General features: G+C 37.3%; 1 protein-coding gene across 14 annotated transcripts in view; it reads left to right on the top strand.

Moving 5' to 3' along the window:
- The first annotated feature begins 691 nt into the window (after window positions 1-691).
- LOC141394458 (putative divalent cation/proton antiporter TMEM165) overlaps window positions 692-22,242 on the top strand; it is a 34,970-nt gene continuing 13,419 nt past the window's right edge. For 2 of the 14 annotated variants that reach the window (XM_073968934.1, XM_073968876.1), the window contains exons 1-4: window positions 1,933-2,116; window positions 20,386-20,486; window positions 20,578-20,768; window positions 20,985-21,425. In XM_073968934.1, the coding sequence (XP_073825035.1) occupies window positions 20,586-20,768; window positions 20,985-21,425 (624 nt within the window). In that variant the 5' untranslated portion in view covers window positions 1,933-2,116; window positions 20,386-20,486; window positions 20,578-20,585. Of the gene's footprint in view, window positions 1,101-1,932; window positions 2,121-2,193; window positions 2,406-18,818; window positions 20,316-20,385; window positions 20,487-20,574; window positions 20,769-20,984; window positions 21,426-22,242 lie in introns of those variants that run through there. The other 12 variants (XM_073968901.1, XM_073968847.1, XM_073968912.1 and 9 more) reach the window with 11 other exon arrangements.

Here is a 22,242-nt window from a genome sequence, read left to right as displayed (position 1 = left end):
TCAGTAACGTCTCTCCACCAATTTTACTCTCTCGAAGCTATAAATTTGCAAATTGTTATCGAACAAAAATTTGCAAATACTTGCAAGAAGTTAGGTGATTTGAGGATGAAGTTGGCGGAAAAGATTAAATAAATAATAAAATAAAAAAGTAGTCACCACAAACTACAAAATAAGTTATTTTATTTACATTATCGTTTTCCCTAATTTATTTAATAATTTTTCCCTTTTTTATTTCTATTTATTTTAATAACCAAACGTTTGTTTATGTTTTTGCCAAGAAGTCCGCCACAAAACGTTCGAATTTAAATCAGCTGATCAAACATGCAAGTTCTTACAAGAAAAATTTTCCTTGCAAAAACTTGTATACAAAACAAATTCGCTCTCTTTTACTTTACAAGCTTTTTATCGAACAGCATTTTGTAAAAGTTTGTGCAAATTTGTACAAACTGTTGGGTTATCGTACAGACCTATGCTGAATTGTAAATCGTTCGTTCGTTGATCGTTCTTCGTGGATCTTTCGGTCGGCGCTCAGTGAGCTATTGAACTAAAATGAACTATATCGACTGATCTAGTTCATACGCTATTTCCAATGAATCGTTCAATTGACTAGTTCGTTCATAAAACTACGTTACGTTAATCGACTAATCTACCATCCTCTCAATATTCGGTTACCAGCAATAACTCTCTCGGTAACCACCAAACACATGAGTGAGTGAGCATAATAACAATTCACAATAGCAAGCACATTGACGTTTATTAATTTGACCCTTTTAATTCACAATTTCATACACTTTGAGAGAGCAAAGTAAGTGGAAGTGTTTTTTTTTCGCAGAAATAAAGTTAAAATATTATAAAATAAAATAATAAAAGAGGTGAATTTAATAAAACCAACCCAATAAAGTTTATAAATTACTAGCAAATGAAGTGGTTTAAAGAGAAATAACAAGTGAAATGAAGTGACAAAAAAAAAACCTTGGAGTCATTGCAATTTGCAATTGTAAAAGTACCCCGCAAAAGTGAATCCGAGATTTTTTAGCAAACAAAATTGTTTATCAAATTCTTTCTAAAGGAGAACATAGGAATAGTAGAATTTATCTCAAGTGTGTTATGTTATTTTTGGCAAAATATTTATTGTCGAAACGTTTCTTTGACGTCAGCACCGTACCACGTCAAACGAAGCAATAAAGATATGAGATATGTTGGAATGCTGGCGGTGTGCGGATTTTATGTGGCGGTCTACGTTTCCCTTTGAACTCCAATGTAGTACTCCAACGTTTTGTTACGAATTTCATTATAAGCAATAGAGAGGGAGACTAACAACGCAATAACAACAATACACTAGTAAAATTGTAAAATAGTAACTATAATGGGGCCAAGATATCTACAAAAAACAACATACATACATTCATTAATTTGCATTACGTATAGTATGATTTTATTAATAGAATTGCTTGGATACTTATTCATATTGTTTATTTTGCTTTCGTCTATATTCTGAATTATTATGTCTTTAATTTGTATATCTAGATGTGGGTATGTGTTGTAGACGGGAATGGGAATGTTAAATTAAAATTAACTTACGAAACAAGAAGTAAAAGTTGAAAGTCAATGAACGTTCTTTTTTTCTTTCAGCCAAAGCACCCCCATGAACAAAATATTTGTTTTATGGCTTATGGTTAGGAAGAGAGATGGAGAGTACAGAACACTCGACCGTATATGTCTGTAGAAAAGTTTGACAACCTTTTAATAATTATTTTGGCACCACAACCAATTACCAAATGCGTGTGGAGCTCTCTCCTCCAATGAAATGACATCCCCAGTCCAGTGATGATGAAGAAGCAGAGTATATACTCTCCTAGTTGTTTGTTCTTGATGAGAGCAGAGTTATTTATGACTAAGAGATTGATAGCCTTCCAATGTAAACATCAGTACGGAAAAACATCTGTTTTGGTTCGGTTTGTTTGACGACAATAGCCAAAAAAGAAAGAATTCTGAAATTCTTATCGTTCAAAGTATTGTGACGTATTATTTGTGGATATCTCGTCCATTAATTCATCTCCATTTGTGCCCATTGTGAACACACAATTCGCATTAATTGAGGAGAAGTAGATTGTTGGTATGTAAGTTTGTATGATTTTCGATGTTTACGTCCATCAATTAGAAATCAGTTGACCCTGACTTGTTTCATTAAAGGCAAACCTACAATTTCGGTTAGTTGATTCGTTGCGGTCTCTTGCATATACCAAAAAAAAAGTTAATAGAATTGTTGCCATCAATACAATTGTTCGGGGTACGTACCATTGGAGTGTAAAATTGTTTATGAGCATTGTGGTCGATAGATGGATATCCTCTATTAGCGAACTTATGTAACAAGATTAGCTCAGGGATGCCACGTGAAGTCCATGGTATGTTTATTAAACTTATTATATTTAGTGAGGTCCTTATATTTCAATTTTAAATAATACCCATAATACCTGATTAATCACAATTATGAATTGTAGGATCCTTGGATTAACTTCTCTGCCCTCGATAGTAGAAAGGGACAAAATACCACAAATTAAATCAAACATCACAAAAAATGACCAGCAATTGTTCCCTTTCATCTGCAGGGAATTATAACATCATAAGGCGAGATAGAGAAAGGGATAATGGAGGTGGTCTCGCACGTCAGATATAGTCTGCTGTCACCACCTGTTTCTTTCCATTTCTACCAGCAGCATTGAGGCAAGTTATCACGGTGTAGAAACCTAGCAGAATTCGGCTTATATTTCCTTTACCGACCCACCTCAGAAAATTATGAAAAAATTACCACAGATAGTGCTTTTTATCCAACCATGTACATATTGCTTTTGTTGCGGAAATGTATACTTCCCGAGATATGGGCCAAAGTTCCACAAAGGCCCTAGTCTAAAATGTTGGCAAACCACCGCAGAAAATTATTAAAAAATTACCACAGATAGTACTTTTTACACCGAATCCAACGATGTATTACTTTTGTTGCGGAAATGTATACTTCCCAAGATATGGACCTCCAAAGTTCCACAAAGGCCCTAGTCTAAAATTTTGGCAAACCACCGCAGAAAATTATTAAAAAATTACCACATATAGTGCTGTTTATACTGATTTCAACGATGTATTATTTTGTTGAAGGGTATGTATACTTCCCGAGATATAGGCCTCCAAAAATATTAAATTTAAAAGAAAATTTTGTTCTCGTTCCCGAGATTTGCACCTGTCCATAGTAGAAAGTCTTAAATCCCGGCCGAAGACCGGCTATTTAAAGAAAAATAGGTTAGGGCTTTGTGGATCTTTTGAGGCCCATATCTCGGGAACACAAAAGCAAAACATCGTTGGAATCGGGATAAAAAGCACTATCTGTGGTAATTTTTTTCATAATTTTCTGCGATGTTTTGCCAAGTTATAGGTTAGGGCCTTTGTGGATCTTTGGAGGCCCATATCTCGGGAAGTATACATTTCCGCAACAAAAGCAATACATGGTTGGAATCGGGATTAAAGGCACTATCTGTGGTAATTTTTTTCATAATTTTCTGCGTTGTGTCGGTAAAGGAAAGGAGTTCCCAGAATTCTTATCATGAGACCAACCAAATTAACCGTCCAGGGTATTACCCAGCTGACGAAACAATTGCGAAATTGAACGCTAAAATAGAGAACCTTGTTCTCAAAAACGGGCGTTCAAAACAGGCAAAACTTCGTTGCATCCCGAGGAAAAAATCTTTGTTCCGCAAGATAAAAATGGCAGATCGGCATAGCAGAGTACTGTCCCCAATTTTATTTATCATCTATCTTGCTAATCTCACAGCAGCTCAACAAGCAGATATGTCGGTGGAGCCGTATGCAGATGATTACTAATAATTTCATGCGGTGTCAGCATAGACAACGTAAGTGCTAAAATTTCCAACTTCACAAATTTCCCAAATTTCCTCCGGGAGCACAATCTTATGTTATATCGGGCAAAGCATACAGTGGGCTTATTCATTTCCTAGACGAGATGATATTTTAGTCAATTACAGGCGTATCCCCACTGTTCATAATCTAAAGATCAGTCGCTGATCGAAACGCTTTTAGTTTCGGGTCAATCCAGTACAAAGAACACGCTGCCGTGCGATCCAAAGATCGCTGGGGCAGTTTTCGAAAATGTTTTTCACTTATCTTCGCACGCCACCCACTTCAACCAGATGGTAAAATCGAGGAACGAAGTTCCTAAAGCGAAGTTCGCTCTGTGTTCAATTATTCCGGCCCGATCTAGACTTCCTTTATGAGCGACACACAATGGTAACAAACGTCCCAAAATAATGTTCTCTGAATTGCTACGAGTTGTGTCCAGATGACGACGATTGATCAACTTCATGAGGAGAGCAGTATGCTGACTAGACAGTTCCTGTTTGCATATTCTCAATCGAGCTACCCCAACTATCACGTTGTGATGGAAGATATTAATAGAAAACCTCCTAGGAAAGTCTTCAAAGAACATATAAAGAAGTCGTCTATAGATATCAGGTATCCTAAAGGGATCTTCTATAGATAACAAACATCCTAAAGGGGTATTCTGTAGATAGTAGACCTGTTAATGTGGTATTGTACAGATAGGACATCTCCTAATTGTGGATTATGTAGATATCAGACTTCCTAAAAAGATCTATAGTTTGGGGTTTTCTATATACGACTAAATGGTTCTTCCATTGAGAGAATACCTCTCGACGGGTTCTTTTGTAGAAAGGAAACCTTCTAATAGGATCTTCTATAGATTAACGGTCTCCTAATGGTAGGTTCTACAGATAGGAAATTTCCTAATAGGGTCTTTTCTAAGTACAACACCTCTTTAAGGGATTTTTTTTAAGAAGATCTTCTAAATGGGATTTTCAATGAAGAAAAGACCTCTTAGAGGTGTCTTCTGTGAAGAAAAAGACCTCCTAAATGAGTATCCCCTTTTATATGACATGCCTTCTAAAAGTCTCGTCTCTTAATAGAAGACTTCCTAAATTCTACACCACTAGAAGACTTCCTAAAGCGGACTTCTATGGGAAGAAGACCTCCTAAAGGAGTCTTCCAATTATAGAAGATCCCCTAAAGTGGTCTTGTGTATATTTATTTATTTATTTATTTATTTTTTATTTTAGAAACAACTTTACATTAATTCAAAGCCATCTGGCCAAAAAAAAAATTGAATTAAATTATATTATATAGATTTATGTTTACACTACTCTAGCACAATAAAAAAGCTTAAAGCTATATGAAAATGTACACAAAATTATTAAAATTACCTAAATATAAAAATGTAAATAACAATGAAGATAAGAAATCGATTTTTAAGTAGTAAACAACGAGATCTCAACGTAATCATAAAATCAAAAATAAGAAATACATTCATTAAAGGTGCAATTAAATTAAGATAATTGGGAGCCAAAACAGTTCAAATATGAGCAAGGTGAGGTAGAAGACGTTTTGAGAACAATGTTGGAGAAATACTGAAATTTTTTACGTCGTTAGGCAAAGCATTAAACAGTCGCGCTACTCGTACAATAAACGATTTATCCATGTGACGAACTGCCGTTGGAATAATCAGTTGATTTAGCCTTGTAAAGTTGGAAAAAGTCAGAGATGAAACTAAAAAAGTGGGGCATTGGTTCCTCACTAATTTATAAAAAAATAAAAGTAGACGCATTTTAACAAAATTTTGAAATGCCATACCAAGAAACTTGTTTACGTAAGAAGAGATATGTATTCGTCGATTAAGACCAAAAACAAATCGCACTACTCTGTTAATTGCAAGCACTACTAAATCCACATTGCCTTGAGAAGTGGCAGAATATACCTCCAAACAATAAAGTACCATGGGCAAAATCAGCCCATGAGCCAAACGCTGCCTAACATGGACAGGCAAGGATAGGTCAGTACTATAAAGGCATCTTAAAGAAAAATTTATCTTAGAGACGACTGTATTGATGTGTTGGTTAAAGCTTAATTTGTCATCCAATATAACACCCAAGCAGCACAACTCACTAACAAATTCAATATTTGTGTTATCATATGTTAAAAGCACACTGTTAACAGGAGTTGCAGAGAAACAAAGTGCCTTAGTTTTAGATGGATTAACATTCAAACGGTTGCTTGTCATCCACAAATTCAAAATTCCCATAACTAGGTCAATTTTCGACTGAAGCACAGTAGAAAACCTAACATCACCGATGAAAAGCAAATGTATATAATCTGCAAATGCAAATGGTACACACCAATTATGGATATCAGAAGTCATTCACAAAGAGTATAAACAAAAGTGGCCCAAGTACAGACCCCTGTGGAACACCACTTTTAACAGGAAGAACATTACTAGAAGCACCACCAACACAAACCATCTGTTTCCTCTGTGACAGGTAAGACGACATAAGTTTACATGCACAGCTTGAGAAACCATATAAGTCCCTTAATTTCGACAATAATAAACAATGATCAACGCGATCAAACGCTTTTTCAAGGTCAAGTGCCACAAGAACAGAAAGTCTGCTACCACCAAAGTTGGCACGGATACGGTCTGTTAAACCTAACAAAAGGGAAGTTGTGCTTCTGTGTTTTCGGAAACCACATTGCGCATCATGGAGCATACAATTGTTCTCCAAATAGACAGACATCTGAAACTTTAGAATGTACTCCACAATTTTAGAGCACACCGGCAAGATTGAAATTGGACGAAAATTGTCATTGCCAGACCCTTTTTTCTTTACTGGGACGATCTTAGCTACCTTCCAAGCTGAAGGAAAAGTAGACATAGTGATTATTGAATTGACTAAGTGAAGCAAATGACCGGAAATCATAGGATAAATGAGTTTCCAAAACTTCAAGCTAAAACCATCAAGTCCGGCTGCATTCGACTTGATGGCAGAAACCGCTTTATCCATTTCCAAGAAGTCTGTGCAACGAAAAGAAAAGCTACCATGCTCAGTATGAGGGTAGTTATAAAAAGTAGAAATTGAATCTAACTGATTCCCAACAAAAACAGCGTTAAGCTCGTTAGGATGCATATCACAATTATAAGATTTATCAGCAGCTAGTCCATTCGCTTTCAGAACACCCCAAAAATCTTTACTACTCCTAGCCGAATCAAATAGCTCAGAATGAGCGGTCCTTTTCGCTTTGCGAACAACAGTTTTAGCTTTATTACGAGCTCTGCAAAAAAATTTCCATTTTTCATTACTTTTATCTTTCATATATTCTCTAAATGCAATGTCACGCAAAGAGTTATAATATTCAATATCTCTGGATTTGTACCACTCCTCATTCTGACGAATCTTACGCCTTTTCTTAATTGGAAATATCGTATGTATTTGGCTAAGACAATTCTCAAAACTACTCCACATTAAATCAATATCATTAGTGTCGTAAATACTTGAAAAGTCAACAGATAAAATTGATTCAAAAAGAAATTCTTGACTTATCGCCCCATAATCAACATATTCAAAGTCTTCCGCCTGGGAAGAGATCGACAAATTCAGGGACAAGAAAATAAAACAGTGATCTGATATGCCAGGGGTAATAAATTGATCAGACATAACAACAGTGTCAGGGTTTCCAAGTAGAAAAAAATCTAAAAGGGAAGATGAGTCGTGAGCAACGCTATAGTGCGTAGGAAGACAATTGTGATTAATACAAGCATTCATTCTCATACAAGAATTTCGTACCAACACAGACGCATCAAGATTAAAAAGATTATTGTTAAAGTCACCCATTATAACAAACTCTGGGTACCTCACCAATAAGTCAGAAATTTCATTCTCAAATTCCAGAAAATTGCCAAGCGGGAGGTAGGCCACTCCCACTAAAACTCTACGCCCACCAACAGACACTTCAACAAACAAATACTCGCCACTCCCAGTTCCATTGCTTTTAAATACTACATTGAATTTTAATGGCTTCTTTATAAATAGGGCTACCCCTCCACCACGCTGAGAAAGACGATCGTTTCTGATACACGAGTAGCCCGGTAGTGCAACTTTGCTAGAAGGAATATGTGGCTTAAGCCAGGTTTCACTTACTCCAATAACACTCAAAAAACTGTCTTCCACTACACGTCTTATTTCAGTTAACTTAGTAGATCTACTTGTAAGATTAAAACTTCGACAATTAAAATGTCCCAAATTGAAATTTTCACTGAAAGCACCTAATGATGAATGCAAGAAAGTGTTGTCATGGACAACATGGCCTAAATTGGTAGAATTCATATCACAAAAAGACTTCAAGAAACTATTGAAAAAATTATAAGAATGAAATTAGAGCATACGGCAATGATCCATTAATCTACTCCATCACCAACACCAGACGTAGACTCGAAGCCATCCGTAGTAGTTCCAAAACGGCGTTCTAGTTGAATGACATCAAATTCTTCTGGCTTCGAGGAATCATGCACATGTACCCGCACCCTTGGCAAGTCTCCATTAATAAGAACATACTTGTGAATCTGCTTAGACCGGCGAAGCATCCGACACTTAAAGACCAATGTAGCAGCAGGCGGGGTAAGATGGTCATTTAAAAATACCCTCGACATACCACCATCAATAACTACGTCCTTAAGGAAAATTGATTTTATGCGATGATAATTCGCCATGACAGTATCTCTTGTGTGAACTGAGATAAATTTCACAAGTACTGCTTTCCCGCCGAACACATAACAACAGTGATTTATCTCATTTGGCTGGATATCAAGTCCACATAAGTTAGCAATCTTAATAACCGGTTCCCGAAGATTAACAATAGCTCTGGGCAACCCTTTTATTAAGATGTTAGATCGATTCATACGTCTTTCATAGATATAGTTATTCCGTTGAATGCGCAAAAACTTGTCATTACAGTCGGAGTCAGCTTTAGCCAAAGTACGCTGGCAATCAACAACATCCGATCTAATTTTATGTAACGACTGCAAAAATTCTGAACGAAAACTTTGAACAACTTCGTTCATCATGGATTCAAAATTAGACACACATTGCTGCATTTGTTCATCAATTTGTTGTTTCATTGACACCGTAAACTCCGACATCAACTGTTGCATTCGAGCGTCAAAATTCCGTTTCATGGATTCCGTCAACTCCTCAAACATTGATTGTCTAGGAACTGGAAGAGAACTCCTCACACTAGGATTCAAGTTATTACCCACCCCATCGCTTTTAGCTAGGCCGCTTGCATTATCTTTAGTTGGTATCTTAGTTTTCCGTTTACAACAGTTGCAGGTGTACCTCATGGCTGCAGTCGATTTTAAATCCGAAATTGCAAAGTTAATACATTTCGGATGGAAGTAGTCACCGCACACAATGCATCCAACGCTATACATGGTCTTGGTGTTGATAATTTTGCCACAAGTAGGACACACAAAATTTTTAGTCTTCGCAACTTTGTTAGGAGCCATTTCAGCAATAAAAATGTAAACAAACCTATAGCGGATGTATGTGTGTATGTGTAAGAGCGGCAGATGCGGACGAATATCACAACAGCAAGATCAGCACCAATATTATTTGAATGTTGACATTTAATTATTCATTAATTAATAGTGAAATTTCACTGAACGAGCTGAATTACAAGTTTTTTGCTATGAATTGTTTGTAAACTACTTATAATTTTTAATTTTATAATAATTTCTTGAAGAGCGCGTGAAACAATTCAGCTGTTCATGGCCAGGGATGCCATGTATATATGAGGCCCCCCTAAAGTCGTCTTCTGTAGATAGATTACATCCTAAAGAGTTCTTATGTACATAAAATTATTCCTAAAGAGATCTTCTGTACACAAAATATCTCCTAAAGGGTGCCTTCCATAGGTAAAAGACCTCCGAAAGGGTATATTATAGACAGAAGATATCCTAAACGGGTTTTTAATAAACAGAATACCTCTTAAGGGAGTCTTCTATAGATAGCAGACCTTTAAAAGGGATATACTAAAAATATAATGACGAATCGTATGTGAATAGAAGATCTTCTATAGAATGTAGACCTTCTAAACGGATCTTCTATAAAAAGAAGACCTGTTGAAGGGACATCCTAAAGGGGAATTTATGGGAAGAAGACATGTTAAAGTTATGAGTCATTATTTTCTGTATTGACTTTCTGGTTGCTGAAAATGGCATGCGGTCTTCTCGAGGGGAAACGAGTTGTAGGCCGCAAGGACAGGCAAATAGATATACTGTATCATGGAATCTAGGACCAGATGCAGGATATGCGGACTTTGTCTCGAAATGTCAATGCCACTAGAATTTATTCATGGTAATGTGCCCTAAGATTTCCTACTGTATTAGTGTGAATTTAATTCAACCTCATTTGAAATGCCTTTTCTATTTTTGTATCTCTCCCTCTTGAAGATCTTTCCTGACGTGGGGGATTGTGTCCACAAGCTTCGGGTACTACGTTGTCATCATTTTATTTAGTTGCTTTACGGCTCAGAAGATTTCCGAAACATTTTTATAATATTTTGTTTGATTTAAACGATTGGTAGTTAATGTGGTAGTATGGCTTCGTTTGACCACTTCAAAATAAACAAAAATAAAATGGTGAACTTTTAACTTCACACTTCAAACTTGAGTTCCTCAAGTCTTGGAATATTTGCCAAAACATATGTTTGCGTGTTTATTTTATTTAATGCTGACAATCAGGGGTTGTAAAATAGTGTAGCAACCTGTTTTCCTCTATTCTAGTGAGTTGGAATGACCAACGTAATCAGCCTTGGCGTAACGTAAGGTTTCTTCCTTGTACAAGGTGGCGCAAAAGTAAACATCCGATGTTTTTTGGCTGTAATTTAAAAAAATGAAAAACTTTGATTCTTCTTGTGGATTATTTTTATTTGGCCTTTTACTTTTTTTACTCAAGCCGAGAATATGATGTCAGATAAATGGCCGACGCCACAGTTTATTGTCATTTGAGCCCTTTTTATGGCATTTTCCATCACTTATCCAAAACTTCCGGCGATAGGTCCTCACATTCTTAACGGATATTGTCTTTAAGATTTGAAAGAGTCTGAGGCTTTTTGACATAAACCCGCGACTTCAAAAAGCACCACAAAAAGAAGTCTGGAGCGGTCAAATCCAAAATCTGCCACGAAATTCACGGTGTGCCAATGTCACCGACCGATTATTGGTCAAATAAATAGTCACCAATATTCCGCGTTCTGGAGCAGTGTAGCGTAACATTGTTTATTAACGTGTATTTCGCATGTGTGTACTACACAAATGTCAAAACAGAACTGACATTAGGGGCCAGTCGCACAATTTATAGCATTTTCTGATAGGAGGATTATTTTTGCGCCACCTTGTAGTATCAACATATACCATCTACCTATCCTCTAATTAGAACCCCACTAAGCGTTCACCCACCAAATTAGGACCTTTGTTCAACATGGCGCCACATTTCTCAGCATATTGTTTAGCCATTCTCAAAACTAACAAAACATAACGAAAATGTCCAAACAAAACTGCACGTACACCAAAATTTATCAACATTTCTTTTATTCTTGATTTTTGCGCTCCTCGCAACAAAGCCTGAAGTAGTCAGTGCCAAATTAAATGAAACAACAAACATTCAGTCAAGCAGACACAACAGTGACGCATTCCACGAGTCTGACGGAAAATGACTTTACTTTCGCTTTTGTTAACCACAGCATGGTACGGCGAAGGGGTTTACTGCCGATGGTGGGGGTTTCGAATATCAGGAAAAAACAAAAATAAAAACAACATGCAATATTAAAATCAATTTGCCATTCATTCGCCTTCAACAATTCTTTCTCCCTCCTCCAAAGCAGTTAAAAGTTGTGATTGATAAAATTAAGTTTTATTTAATTTTCATGTTCTCAACTTTAGTAAGCGACTGACTGGAATAGAAAGAATAATGGGAAAAATATCAATGAAATAACAACAACAAAACGTGAATTACTTTGCTATTTATGAGTATTTGCAAAAATATCGACGCTATCAAAAAGCTAGAAATAAAACCAATTCACATTTTATTTCTAATCATAAACGTCGTCGAAGACGACGACAGCCAGCCCCCATTCGCTACATGTTAGGCCGTATCAATAACATGTTGAAGTAGTCACGTCCATTGAAAATCAGTGAAGAATCTTTGATAAGATTGTGGACAAAAATAGAAGGAAGGAAATCTGACAAGATTTTTACAAAAACATTCAAGGCCAGAAGTGTGGGTGCATAACTATTTGTCGTAAGATTGTAATAAATGTGTAAAAAATATGACAGGGATCACTGAGTATTGTTGTCGTGTGTCAAGTCAAAACTGGTGAAAAAACATATGTCAAGATTATCCCATTTTTGATAGGAAAATTCGTGTGATATCTTCAATACAGTTTTGTGAAGTGTTGAGGTGAATAATTGATTACGAGTTTTGTATAATTTCCTTTGTTACACATTTCCGTGAGGTGAAGAAAGGGTGAATGCAATCAAAAAGAGTAAACAAATTGCATAATAAATCTCCTCCAAGCAAATCTGTACATTTTATATGTATATTTTCTTACCCCCCAACAAAAGTTCAAGACTTTCAATTATAGTTTAATGACTCTTCATGACTTTGGGTTGAAATTTGCACAGTAGGAAATATTTGTGTTGATTATAAAAATATTTGTGCTGATTATAATGAACCGAAGAACGTATAGACACTACAATCACCAACTCAAATTAAAGAAAAAAATATCCCATTTTTTCTTTCAAACTAAGATCAAGTTCTCAGAGGGAATACCTTATTCGGATACCTTGTGTTAAGGATAAAGACAATTTTCGAATCACTGTGGTGACCCAGATCACATTGGTGTGGCATCTTATACGGTTTTTCAAAATAATAAGGAATAAGGAATGTGCCTCAATTATGGATGGCAATCCAACTTCAGTTGATTTGCCGAGATCCAATTTTTTTATACCCTCAGCATTTATGCTAACGAGGATATATACACTTTCATACGGGCAGAATGTGCCTCATCGAAATAATGGTTTTAGACCCCAAGTATGTTTGGACGAAATGTGTTTCAGACAATTTGGAGTCGATTGAGCTATGTTTGTCTGTCTGTTTGGCTGGCTGGAGCGCACGATTACTCTCGAACGGATGAACCGATCCGGTTCAAATTTTGGCTTTCGTAATATTTTGCCCAAACTTAGTTTAAGTTCGAAGATGGGCTATGTCGGTCCACTCCTTCCGGTACCTCCCTCACAAAAGTTCGGAAAAATTGTGCGCACGATAACTCTTGAAGGGAGTAACCGATTTGGTCCATACTTTGCACATCCTGAAATGTGTACCAGACTTAGATAAGGTTTCAATATGGACTCAATCGGTCCACTTCTTCGGGTACCTCCCACACAAAATTTCGGAAAAGTTCAGTTTAGGGCCATCTCTCGAATAGCTTTGATTTTGTTTTAACTACTTGTATTCACTGTCCCCCATACGACGATACAAGTTTCATAAGGGGCATCTCCATACTTCCTGAGAAAATAGCATGAAAGTTGCAAAAAGAAAACCCTATGACACCGAGTGAGGTGGTTGCAGCGCAAGATAACTCTAGAACAGATCTGGCCTTAGTAATATTTTGTCCAAACATAGTTTAAGTTCGAAGATAAGCCATATCGGTTCACTCCTTCAGGTACCTCCCCCACAAAAGTTCAAAAATTGTTCGTTCGGTAACTCTTGAAGGTAGTGGCCGAATTGGTCCATACTTTACACATCCTAATATATCTACCAGATATAGATCAGGTCCAAATATGGACTATATTTGTTCACTCCATCCGGTACCTCCCACACAAACTTTCGAATAAGTTCACTTTAGGACCTGATATCTAATCACTTTGATTTTTGTTGAAACTACTTGGATTCGCTGCCTCAATTACTATGGTAAAAGTTTTTTTCAGAGGCAAGTCCATACTTCTTGAGCAAACAGGCCGAAGGGTGTAAAAACCCCATAGGCACCATATGTAGTGGCTGGAGATCCACTTCCATAATGGTCAATGTCGATCCATTCCTTTTAGTATCTCCTACGCAAAAATTTTGATCTTTAATCCTAATCCTAAGCCCAAAGTTTTTAAAACAAGTTCCAACACACTCTGGTGCCTCCCGAATATTTTTCTTAAATGAAAATTTTCAACATTTGGGCTTAAAGGCAGATTAAGGGTGTGAATGTAATTCAACCCCATTTGAAATGTCTATTTTATTTCTGCACCTCTCCCCTTAGATCAATAGATCTTTCCTGGCGTGGGTGGGGAAATTTGTCCACAAGCTTCGGGTACTACGCTGTCATCATTTTTTTAATTGGTGTACGGTTCAGAAGATTTCCGAGGGTGGCACACAAATGTCATGCAGGATGCCTACTGTCGAATTTTTTTATATTATTTTTAGAATAGGTTAGAAATTTTAACCTTGTGGTTCTGACTGATTGCAACGATATAATGTTTTTAGAGGTCAACTCCATGCTTTTTGATATAATGGCCTGAAAGTCTACGGTGACCAACGAAAATGGCTGGTGGGCACGATAACTAACTAAAAGGTGAGACTTCCAAACTTAGATGAAGTTTGTTATCATAGGTAGGTTAGGTTATAGGATGGAGATGGAGATTAGTTATGGATAGGAGAAAGTAGATGGAAGGTAAGGAGACAGGGGAGAGTAGAGAGATGATAAGAGAGTGAAGGAGAGGAAACAGATAATATTTAGAAGGTAGATTAACTAGTATATATAGGTTAACCCGCCCCATAGCCATTTAAGGCCTCTGCAGTATGCTAGCAAGACTGTGGGGTCGGAAGAGGAGAAGTGAGACAGGGATTCCGTCGTGTGAACGCCAAAAAGCCTGTGTCTTTTGGCCCTCAGTCTGGGACACAGACAGAGAAGATGTTCAATTGTCTCCGTCTCCTCCACGTCCTCACACAGCCTACAATAGTCACTGCTGCTGTTATCCCATTTGCAAGTCATAGATCTGATGTTGCAGTGACCAGTAATGATCCCGACAACAACTCTGATCTCCGACTTGCACAACGAGAGAAGGGAAACAGTTCTACGCGCCGAGATTACCGGCCAGATTGACTTAGTAACCCGACATCCAGGAGCATCTAGCCAAATTCTTTTGCTTTTCTCAACGTAGAACCTGGTGAGTTTATCCATGAAGTAACAAAGCGGAGGTTTCACACCAACCTACACTTGCATGTTTGTTGATTGTGAGCCCCGCCTTGCCAGTTCATCCACAATCTCATTACCCTCAACACCCAACAAAATCTTACTGACATACCACAGGTTTCCAAGATAGATCTACAATCTCTTGTTATCATAGGTAAGGTTACAGGGTTTGCAGCTGTCTTTGTTTGTAGGCAGTCACTTTACTCGGTCCCATTTTGCTCATCCTGAAAACCAGAAAATAGACAAAGGGATAGGAGGGGTAAAGGAAAGGAAGAGAAAAGGTAAAGAGGGGAGAGGAGAGTAGATAAAACAAGGAGATAGGGAAGAAAATGGAGTTAATTGAACTTATTGAGTCTTAGATGACCCGCCCCATAACCACTTAAGGCTCCTGCTATGCCTTAACAGGCCGCAGGATCTATAGAAGAGAAGAGAGATACAACCTCATGGACACTAAGCAGCCTGTGTCTTCTGTTTGCCAGTTTAGGTCACCGACAGAGAAGGTGATGCATTGTTTTAGTCTCTCCTATATCTTCACATAGCCCGCAGCACTCAGTGTTGTTATTCTCCCACATACTTGTCATAGACTTAATGCTGCAATGACCATTAATGATCCCTACAACAACTCTGATTATCTTCGATACCACCTTACATTCAGATCCATCCTACAGGTCTTTGTCGAAGAAAATGGGTAATGCAGAGTGACCTCCCTAGGCAGGTTCAAAGTATAACTTAGGATCATGCCTCCAAAAGAGGCATCCATAGGTCAAGATAGAGCAGACGACTGTGACGACTATGGCGTTCTTACAGGAATAAAGTGCAATTATGCCCCTTTTTGGGCCATCCTGAGGTATAATTCTTTTCCTGGTAAATTACCTTGTGATCATAACTACATTATAATTATTCTCTACGGGATGGCAATACTTCCCGAGATATCGGTTCCGAAATGTTTCAATCCTTCATACACCTCCCGCACAAAAAATTCTGTTAAATCCAGGTTTGTATTGCAGGTAGTTGTGGCTATGGTTTTATACTCCATATTTCACTATGGCCCTCCGCATTTGGGCTTTGTGTCGGGCTTAGGGGGCAAACCCTTCGTTAATTGTTCTCCTTTACGGATGTCGTTTGGTTTAGGGGTAGACTCTTTAGCCTTCTTCATTTCTTTTTGGGTTGGGTTCGGCTTCGGAGCTAATTCTCCTTTTTCTTGTCAACGCAGCTTCTTTATAGGCTTTGGTTTGATCAACTATAGGGGATGAGAGTTCCCTACTTTTTATACCCTCCACCATAAGATGGGGGTATATTAAGTTTATCATTCCGTCTGTAACTACTCGAAATAATCATTGTAGAACCCACAAACTATATATATTCTTGGTCAGCGTGCAATTCTACATCGATATAGCCATGTCCGTCCGTCTGTGGAAATCACTCTGGCATCCGAACGGATTGAAGTAGGTAGATGAAATTTTGGAAAAATCCATTATATGTACGTAGGACTTTTGGTATTGAAAGCGGGCTATGTAGGTCTACGTTTTCGTATAGCCCCCATACAAGGTGACGCGTGACGCTCGTCGTTTTAAGGAATTTTTAAGATATTTGTCCCATTTGGCCATCGAATCGGTTGTAATTTGGTATTATGTCTTTTGAGAGGCTAAAAAATATTTCTACCACAGATTGTTTATATAGGTCCACGTTTTGGTATAGGCCCCATATAACACCCCGTATATAGTACGCGTCACTTTAAGATATTTTGAATGTATTAGTCCCATTTGTCCACAGAATCGGTTGTAACTTTGTATTTTGTGTTTCCAGAGACTAAGAAACATTTCCATCATATAATGTTTACATAGGTCCACGTTTTGATATAGTCCCCATAGGACGATACCTCCCGATTTTCGGTATTTTGAAGGTTTTAGCCTCATTATCACACCGAAATGGCTGAAATTTGGTATTTAGTCTTCGTTTGGGGGTACAAAACTTTACCCCAGAAATTTGTAGTTATAGGTCCACGCCGTCATATAGCCCCCATAGAACGGTTCATCCAGATTTTCGGTATTTTGAAGGTTGTAGCCATATAAATCCACCGAAATGGCTGACATTTGGTATTTGGTCTTCATTTGGGGTATTAAAGGTTCCATATGAAATTTGTTGGTATAGGTCCCCACCTTTATATAGCCCCCATAGAACTTACCTCCCGATTTTCGGTATTTTAAAGGTTGTGGCCTCAATATTTCCCAGAAATGGCTGATATTTGGTATTTAGTACTCGTTGGGGGTATAAAACTTTCTCCCAGAAACTTATCGGTACAGGCCTTAGTATAGCCACCATAGAACGGTACCTCCTGATTTTCGGTATTTTGAAGCTTGTGACCTCAATATCCCACCGAAATGACTGAAAGTCTTCGTTAAGGGTATACAACTTTTCACCTGAAATTTATCGGTATAGGTCAACGCCCTCATATAGCCCCCATAGGACGTTATCTCCCAATTTTCGGAATTTTTATACCCTCAGCCTTTAGGCTAAAGAGGGTATATACACTTTGATACGATGAAAATCTGCCTCATCGAAATAATAATTTTAGACCCCAAGTATGTTTGGACGAAATGTGTTTCAGACAATTTGGAGTCGATCTAGCCATGTCCGTCCGTCTGTCTGTCTGTCCTGCTGGCTGGAGCGCACGATAACTCTCGAACGGATGAACCGATTCGGTTCAAATTTTGGCTTTCGTAATATTTTGCCCAAACTTAGTTTAAGTTCGAAGATAAGCCATATCGGTCCACTCCATTAGGTTCCTCCCCCACAAAATTTCAAAAATGTTCGGAAAAATTGTGCGCACGATAACTCCTGGTGGGAGTGACCGATTTGGTCCATAGCTTACACATCTTAATAAATCTACCAGGTATAGATCAGCTTCGAAAATGGACTATATGTGCTCACTTCTTCAGGTACCTCCCACACAAAATTTTGGATAAATTCACTTTAAGAACTGCTCTCGAATTACGTTGATTTTTTTTTGCAGCATTGTTGCCTCAATTACAATAGTAAAGTTTTTTTTAGGGGCAAGCACATACTTCTTGAGAAAACAGCCCAATAGTTGTAAAAAAACCCCTATGGCAACATATGTAGTGGCTGGAGAGCTCGAACCGAATACTGCGGTCGTCCACACTTTGGATATTGTAATATTTCTTTGAATATTAGATGAAATTCGAAGGTGGTGCTAATAGGTCTACTCCTTCCTGTACCTGCCCCACAAAAGTTCGAAAATATTCGCTAAAATGGTACGCACGATGTCTCATAGACTTTGCAACCGATTTGGTCCAAACTTTAAATCTCTAAATATTGTCAAAACTTAGTTTAAAAAATTTGGGCCCTATCTGTCCAATCCTTGTGGTACCACCCACACTAATGTTCAACATTTTTGTGTGGTTAAGGGTCTGTTCGAGGATCCTTTGGACATTTTTACCAAAGGTTATCCTAGTGGCCCTATCATAAAAAACCCCGATATCCCCGCAAATGTTTAAGATTTAATCCTATTTATACTTTTGTCGGTTCATACGCCCAAAAATTTTGAAAACCCCTCTAAATACATAAGTTTTTTTTGGGGTAAAAAGTACTTCAATCCAGACAGTCTGAGGGTATATCTCTGTCGGCAAAGCCGACTGACACTTTTTTACTTGTTGGAATTCAGTTCAATACAGTTCGTGGTGGAGGGTATAAAAAGTTCGGCCCGGCCGAACTTAACGCTTTTCTTACTTGTTTGCTCTAGGCTATATTTCTCTTGGTCTCGTCGACACATGACTTGTGGTCTCACCAAAGCCTTCGTCGGTACTGGGTTATTTAGGCTCTGCACCGTAACTTTATTCCGTAACTTTTTTATATACCCATCGTAGTTGTTTATTTTATGGGAACTACCCTGATCAATTTTTGGTCTCTGAACTACCAGCACAGAATGCGGCGAAGAGATTACTCGCTGTTAGGTGCCACTTCTCTAATCCCAGCAAACTTAGCTGAGATTACATTACAAGAGATACCCAAGATTGAAGTGACATGTTGAATCAGACAGTTCTGCTTTAACATATCCCAAAAATCGTCTTCCCATACGCCAACCGAGAAACGTACCCAGTAGGAGAATGGCATCTCCCTTGTGAGACCTGTTACTGTTTCTATTTTTTTTTTGTACAGCCACAGGTTGAGGGTATTAACAGTCTTGAAAGCAGATTCATTCTGTTTACTTGTTTCTTGAGGAATTTTGTGCTTCCTTACTTGTCGCCTCCGGCCATTGCCTCCTGTCGGTTTAATTTTTCTTCATTCGGCTTACTCTTAGTTTCACTTCGTTGCTTCTTCGTTGGAACATCAATATAATCCGTACAATATATGGATATTTATATTTTAACACTGCAGCTAAAATTTATTATGAAAACATTCCATGCTGAATCAATCAGTCATATCACATATCCATTTTAACAGGTTTACAACTGTAACAAAAAATGCAAATTCATTTGTTGTCAGGTGATTTTTACTTTGATGAATGAGTTTATACTCGAACAATGTTTAATTTTGTACTAAAGTCAATTTGAAGAATTTGCATCGCCGATGTGAATTGTTTTGAAAATTGTTTAATTTTTACCACTTTTTTACTCATATAAAATTAATCAGTTTTTTCTAATACTCGCTCTTGCAGTACTCGTTTGACGTCCACTTATTTTGATAAGTGTAGCTTGTAGCTCCCTGATATCCTGAGTAAATCATAACACTTGGCAACGTTATAAAAATTTGTGAATTGAAATCGCATACAGAGGGAAATAAAATAAATCTATAAAATGTGTTTATCGGAAATTAATGAATGGCATAAAATATAATTATTGACGTATGGTAAACTTTGTTAGAAATAATACACACGCGACAGGTGATCAATGAAAATGTTGTTGCTCCCATGAAATAAACCAAAAACAAACCAAAAATCACACACTTTTCGTTTGTTTTGACATTTTTCTTCTTCCTCTTATCATGTCAAGGGGAAAATACATATCAGGAGAGAAAAAGAAGGGGCTACATATTACAATGCAATGATGAATCTTATCTAGAGCCAGCCACTCACTCAAATCAACGAAATCTGGAGGGTATTGTGTTGATAAATGTTTACCTTTAAATTGTCTGATAGCCACCAGATAGACGTACGCAGCAGAGGCGATTTCTGAATAAAATGCTCATACTATTAAATGTGATTTTCTTTTACGTTTTCAGCACTCAAAGTGAAACAACGTTGTTTAACAGTACGTGCGGACAACCACTACCAACCTATAGCTACCTACAACTACCCTCCTTGTCACCATCATAGATAACCAGTAATTATAACGTTTAATTATTTATTATTTGCATTGTGATATTAATACGGAATCTTTCTGGTATTTTGCAATACCTTTGCAACAATAGCAGCAGCAAATATGTCACAGAATCAGTCGTATTTTTGGCAAACCACCAGACACAATGTCTACCTGAAGCGTTCAGCCAAATTACATATGCTATTGGCTTTAATGGCGGTGCTGACGTTCTCCACCATTTGTGTGGCAGAGATAGATGCAGCCAAGAACATTGATGACACGGCGCTAGATATGGGCATAGCCACGGTAAGTGAGCGTGAGTGAGTGTTTTGAAACTAAAACATGTGATAAAAAAAGAAATAACAGAAGACTTCTCTATAGTTATAGTTGTTATCTGAGATAACCCTTAACCCAGTGTTTACATTTTTTTTTTAATTTCCCAACAAAAGTAAATTTGTTTTTATTTTATCAAACAATAAATTTTGTATTAGCTAATTTATACCTCTGTTTTTTTTTTTACAGAAAGTCTCCAACGATGAAGAGGCGATACTTGTTAAAGATGAACAATTCGATATTGGCAATGATTTACCTGCAGCAGATCCCACCAAGGAACCCAAACCACAGGCCGGCTTTCTCGATGCTTTTACAGCATCGATCTCTGTAATTCTATTTACAGAGCTAGGAGATAAGACTTTTTTCATTGCAGCCATAATGGCCATGCGCCATCCACGTTTGGTTGTCTTCACTGGTGCCATTACGGCCTTGGCACTTATGACAGTCCTATCGGTGGTGTTTGGTGTGGCTGCCACCATTATTCCTAAGGTTTATACATATTACATTTCAACAGCATTGTTTGCCTTTTTCGGTTTGAAAATGATCTACGAGGGTTACTTCATGAAGGATACCGATGCCCAAGAGGAATTGGAAGAAGTCCAGGCAGATTTACGTAAACGTGAGGATGAGGTAAGTTAGTTTTGTTGTACTCCAATTTAGAATGCAAAAACAAAACGATAAACGTATCCCCCACCCAAAAAAGCAAAGGCGTCACAATTTGGATGCTTTTGGCTTTTGTTGTTAAGGTTGTAGCTAGCCTAGCATGCGCTGCAATACACCACACTACACGTTTTTATTGCCAAACACCCACTCACACATTTCCCGTAGCTTTCCTTGGAAAAAAATTGTTTGTAGTTGTAAATATTTCTTTTGTTATTTTTTCCTTTCTTATATTTAGTTTTTTTGTTTGTTATTATTTTGTTTGGAAAACTAACAAATATTTTTTAATTCAATTTTTTATTTTAACAACAAATTAACATTATTTCAACAAACAAAAAAATCACTGCTGTAAAAAGTTTCAAATTAACAAACAAAACAAGGCAAATTGAGTTCAATACTAATCAACTAATGAAGGGCATTACCTCGCCTTTATAACCAATGACAAGTTTCTGTGTACACACACCACCAATGCATTTCTAAGTTCCATTTCCAAACTTCTTAAACCTTTCCATATTTCCTGTAAATCCTAACCTGAAAATCTTAACCTTAAAGAAATCTGCAAAACGAAAAACTCATAATGCATGTTAGTTTGGGTGTAATAACAGCTTCTTTGAAAATGTAGCATAAATTTGGCAGCGGCTTATTCTTCTCCGGTATAATGGTAAATATTATTTCCCGAGTAAGAGACTTAAAATCACTTCATTTAAAAATATTTAAAATTAAAATGTTACGATAGGTTTTAAGAAACAGGGACCTAATTTTTAGAATATCCATCTATCCCCTTTCG

This window comes from Musca autumnalis, unplaced genomic scaffold (genome assembly GCF_047663935.1).
Source record: "Musca autumnalis isolate F117 unplaced genomic scaffold, ASM4766393v1 scaffold_1, whole genome shotgun sequence".
Classification (NCBI taxonomy): Eukaryota; Metazoa; Arthropoda; class Insecta; order Diptera; family Muscidae; genus Musca; species Musca autumnalis.
The sequence above is the reverse complement of the archived record's forward strand: the minus strand, read 5'-3'. Positions and strand labels throughout refer to the sequence as shown.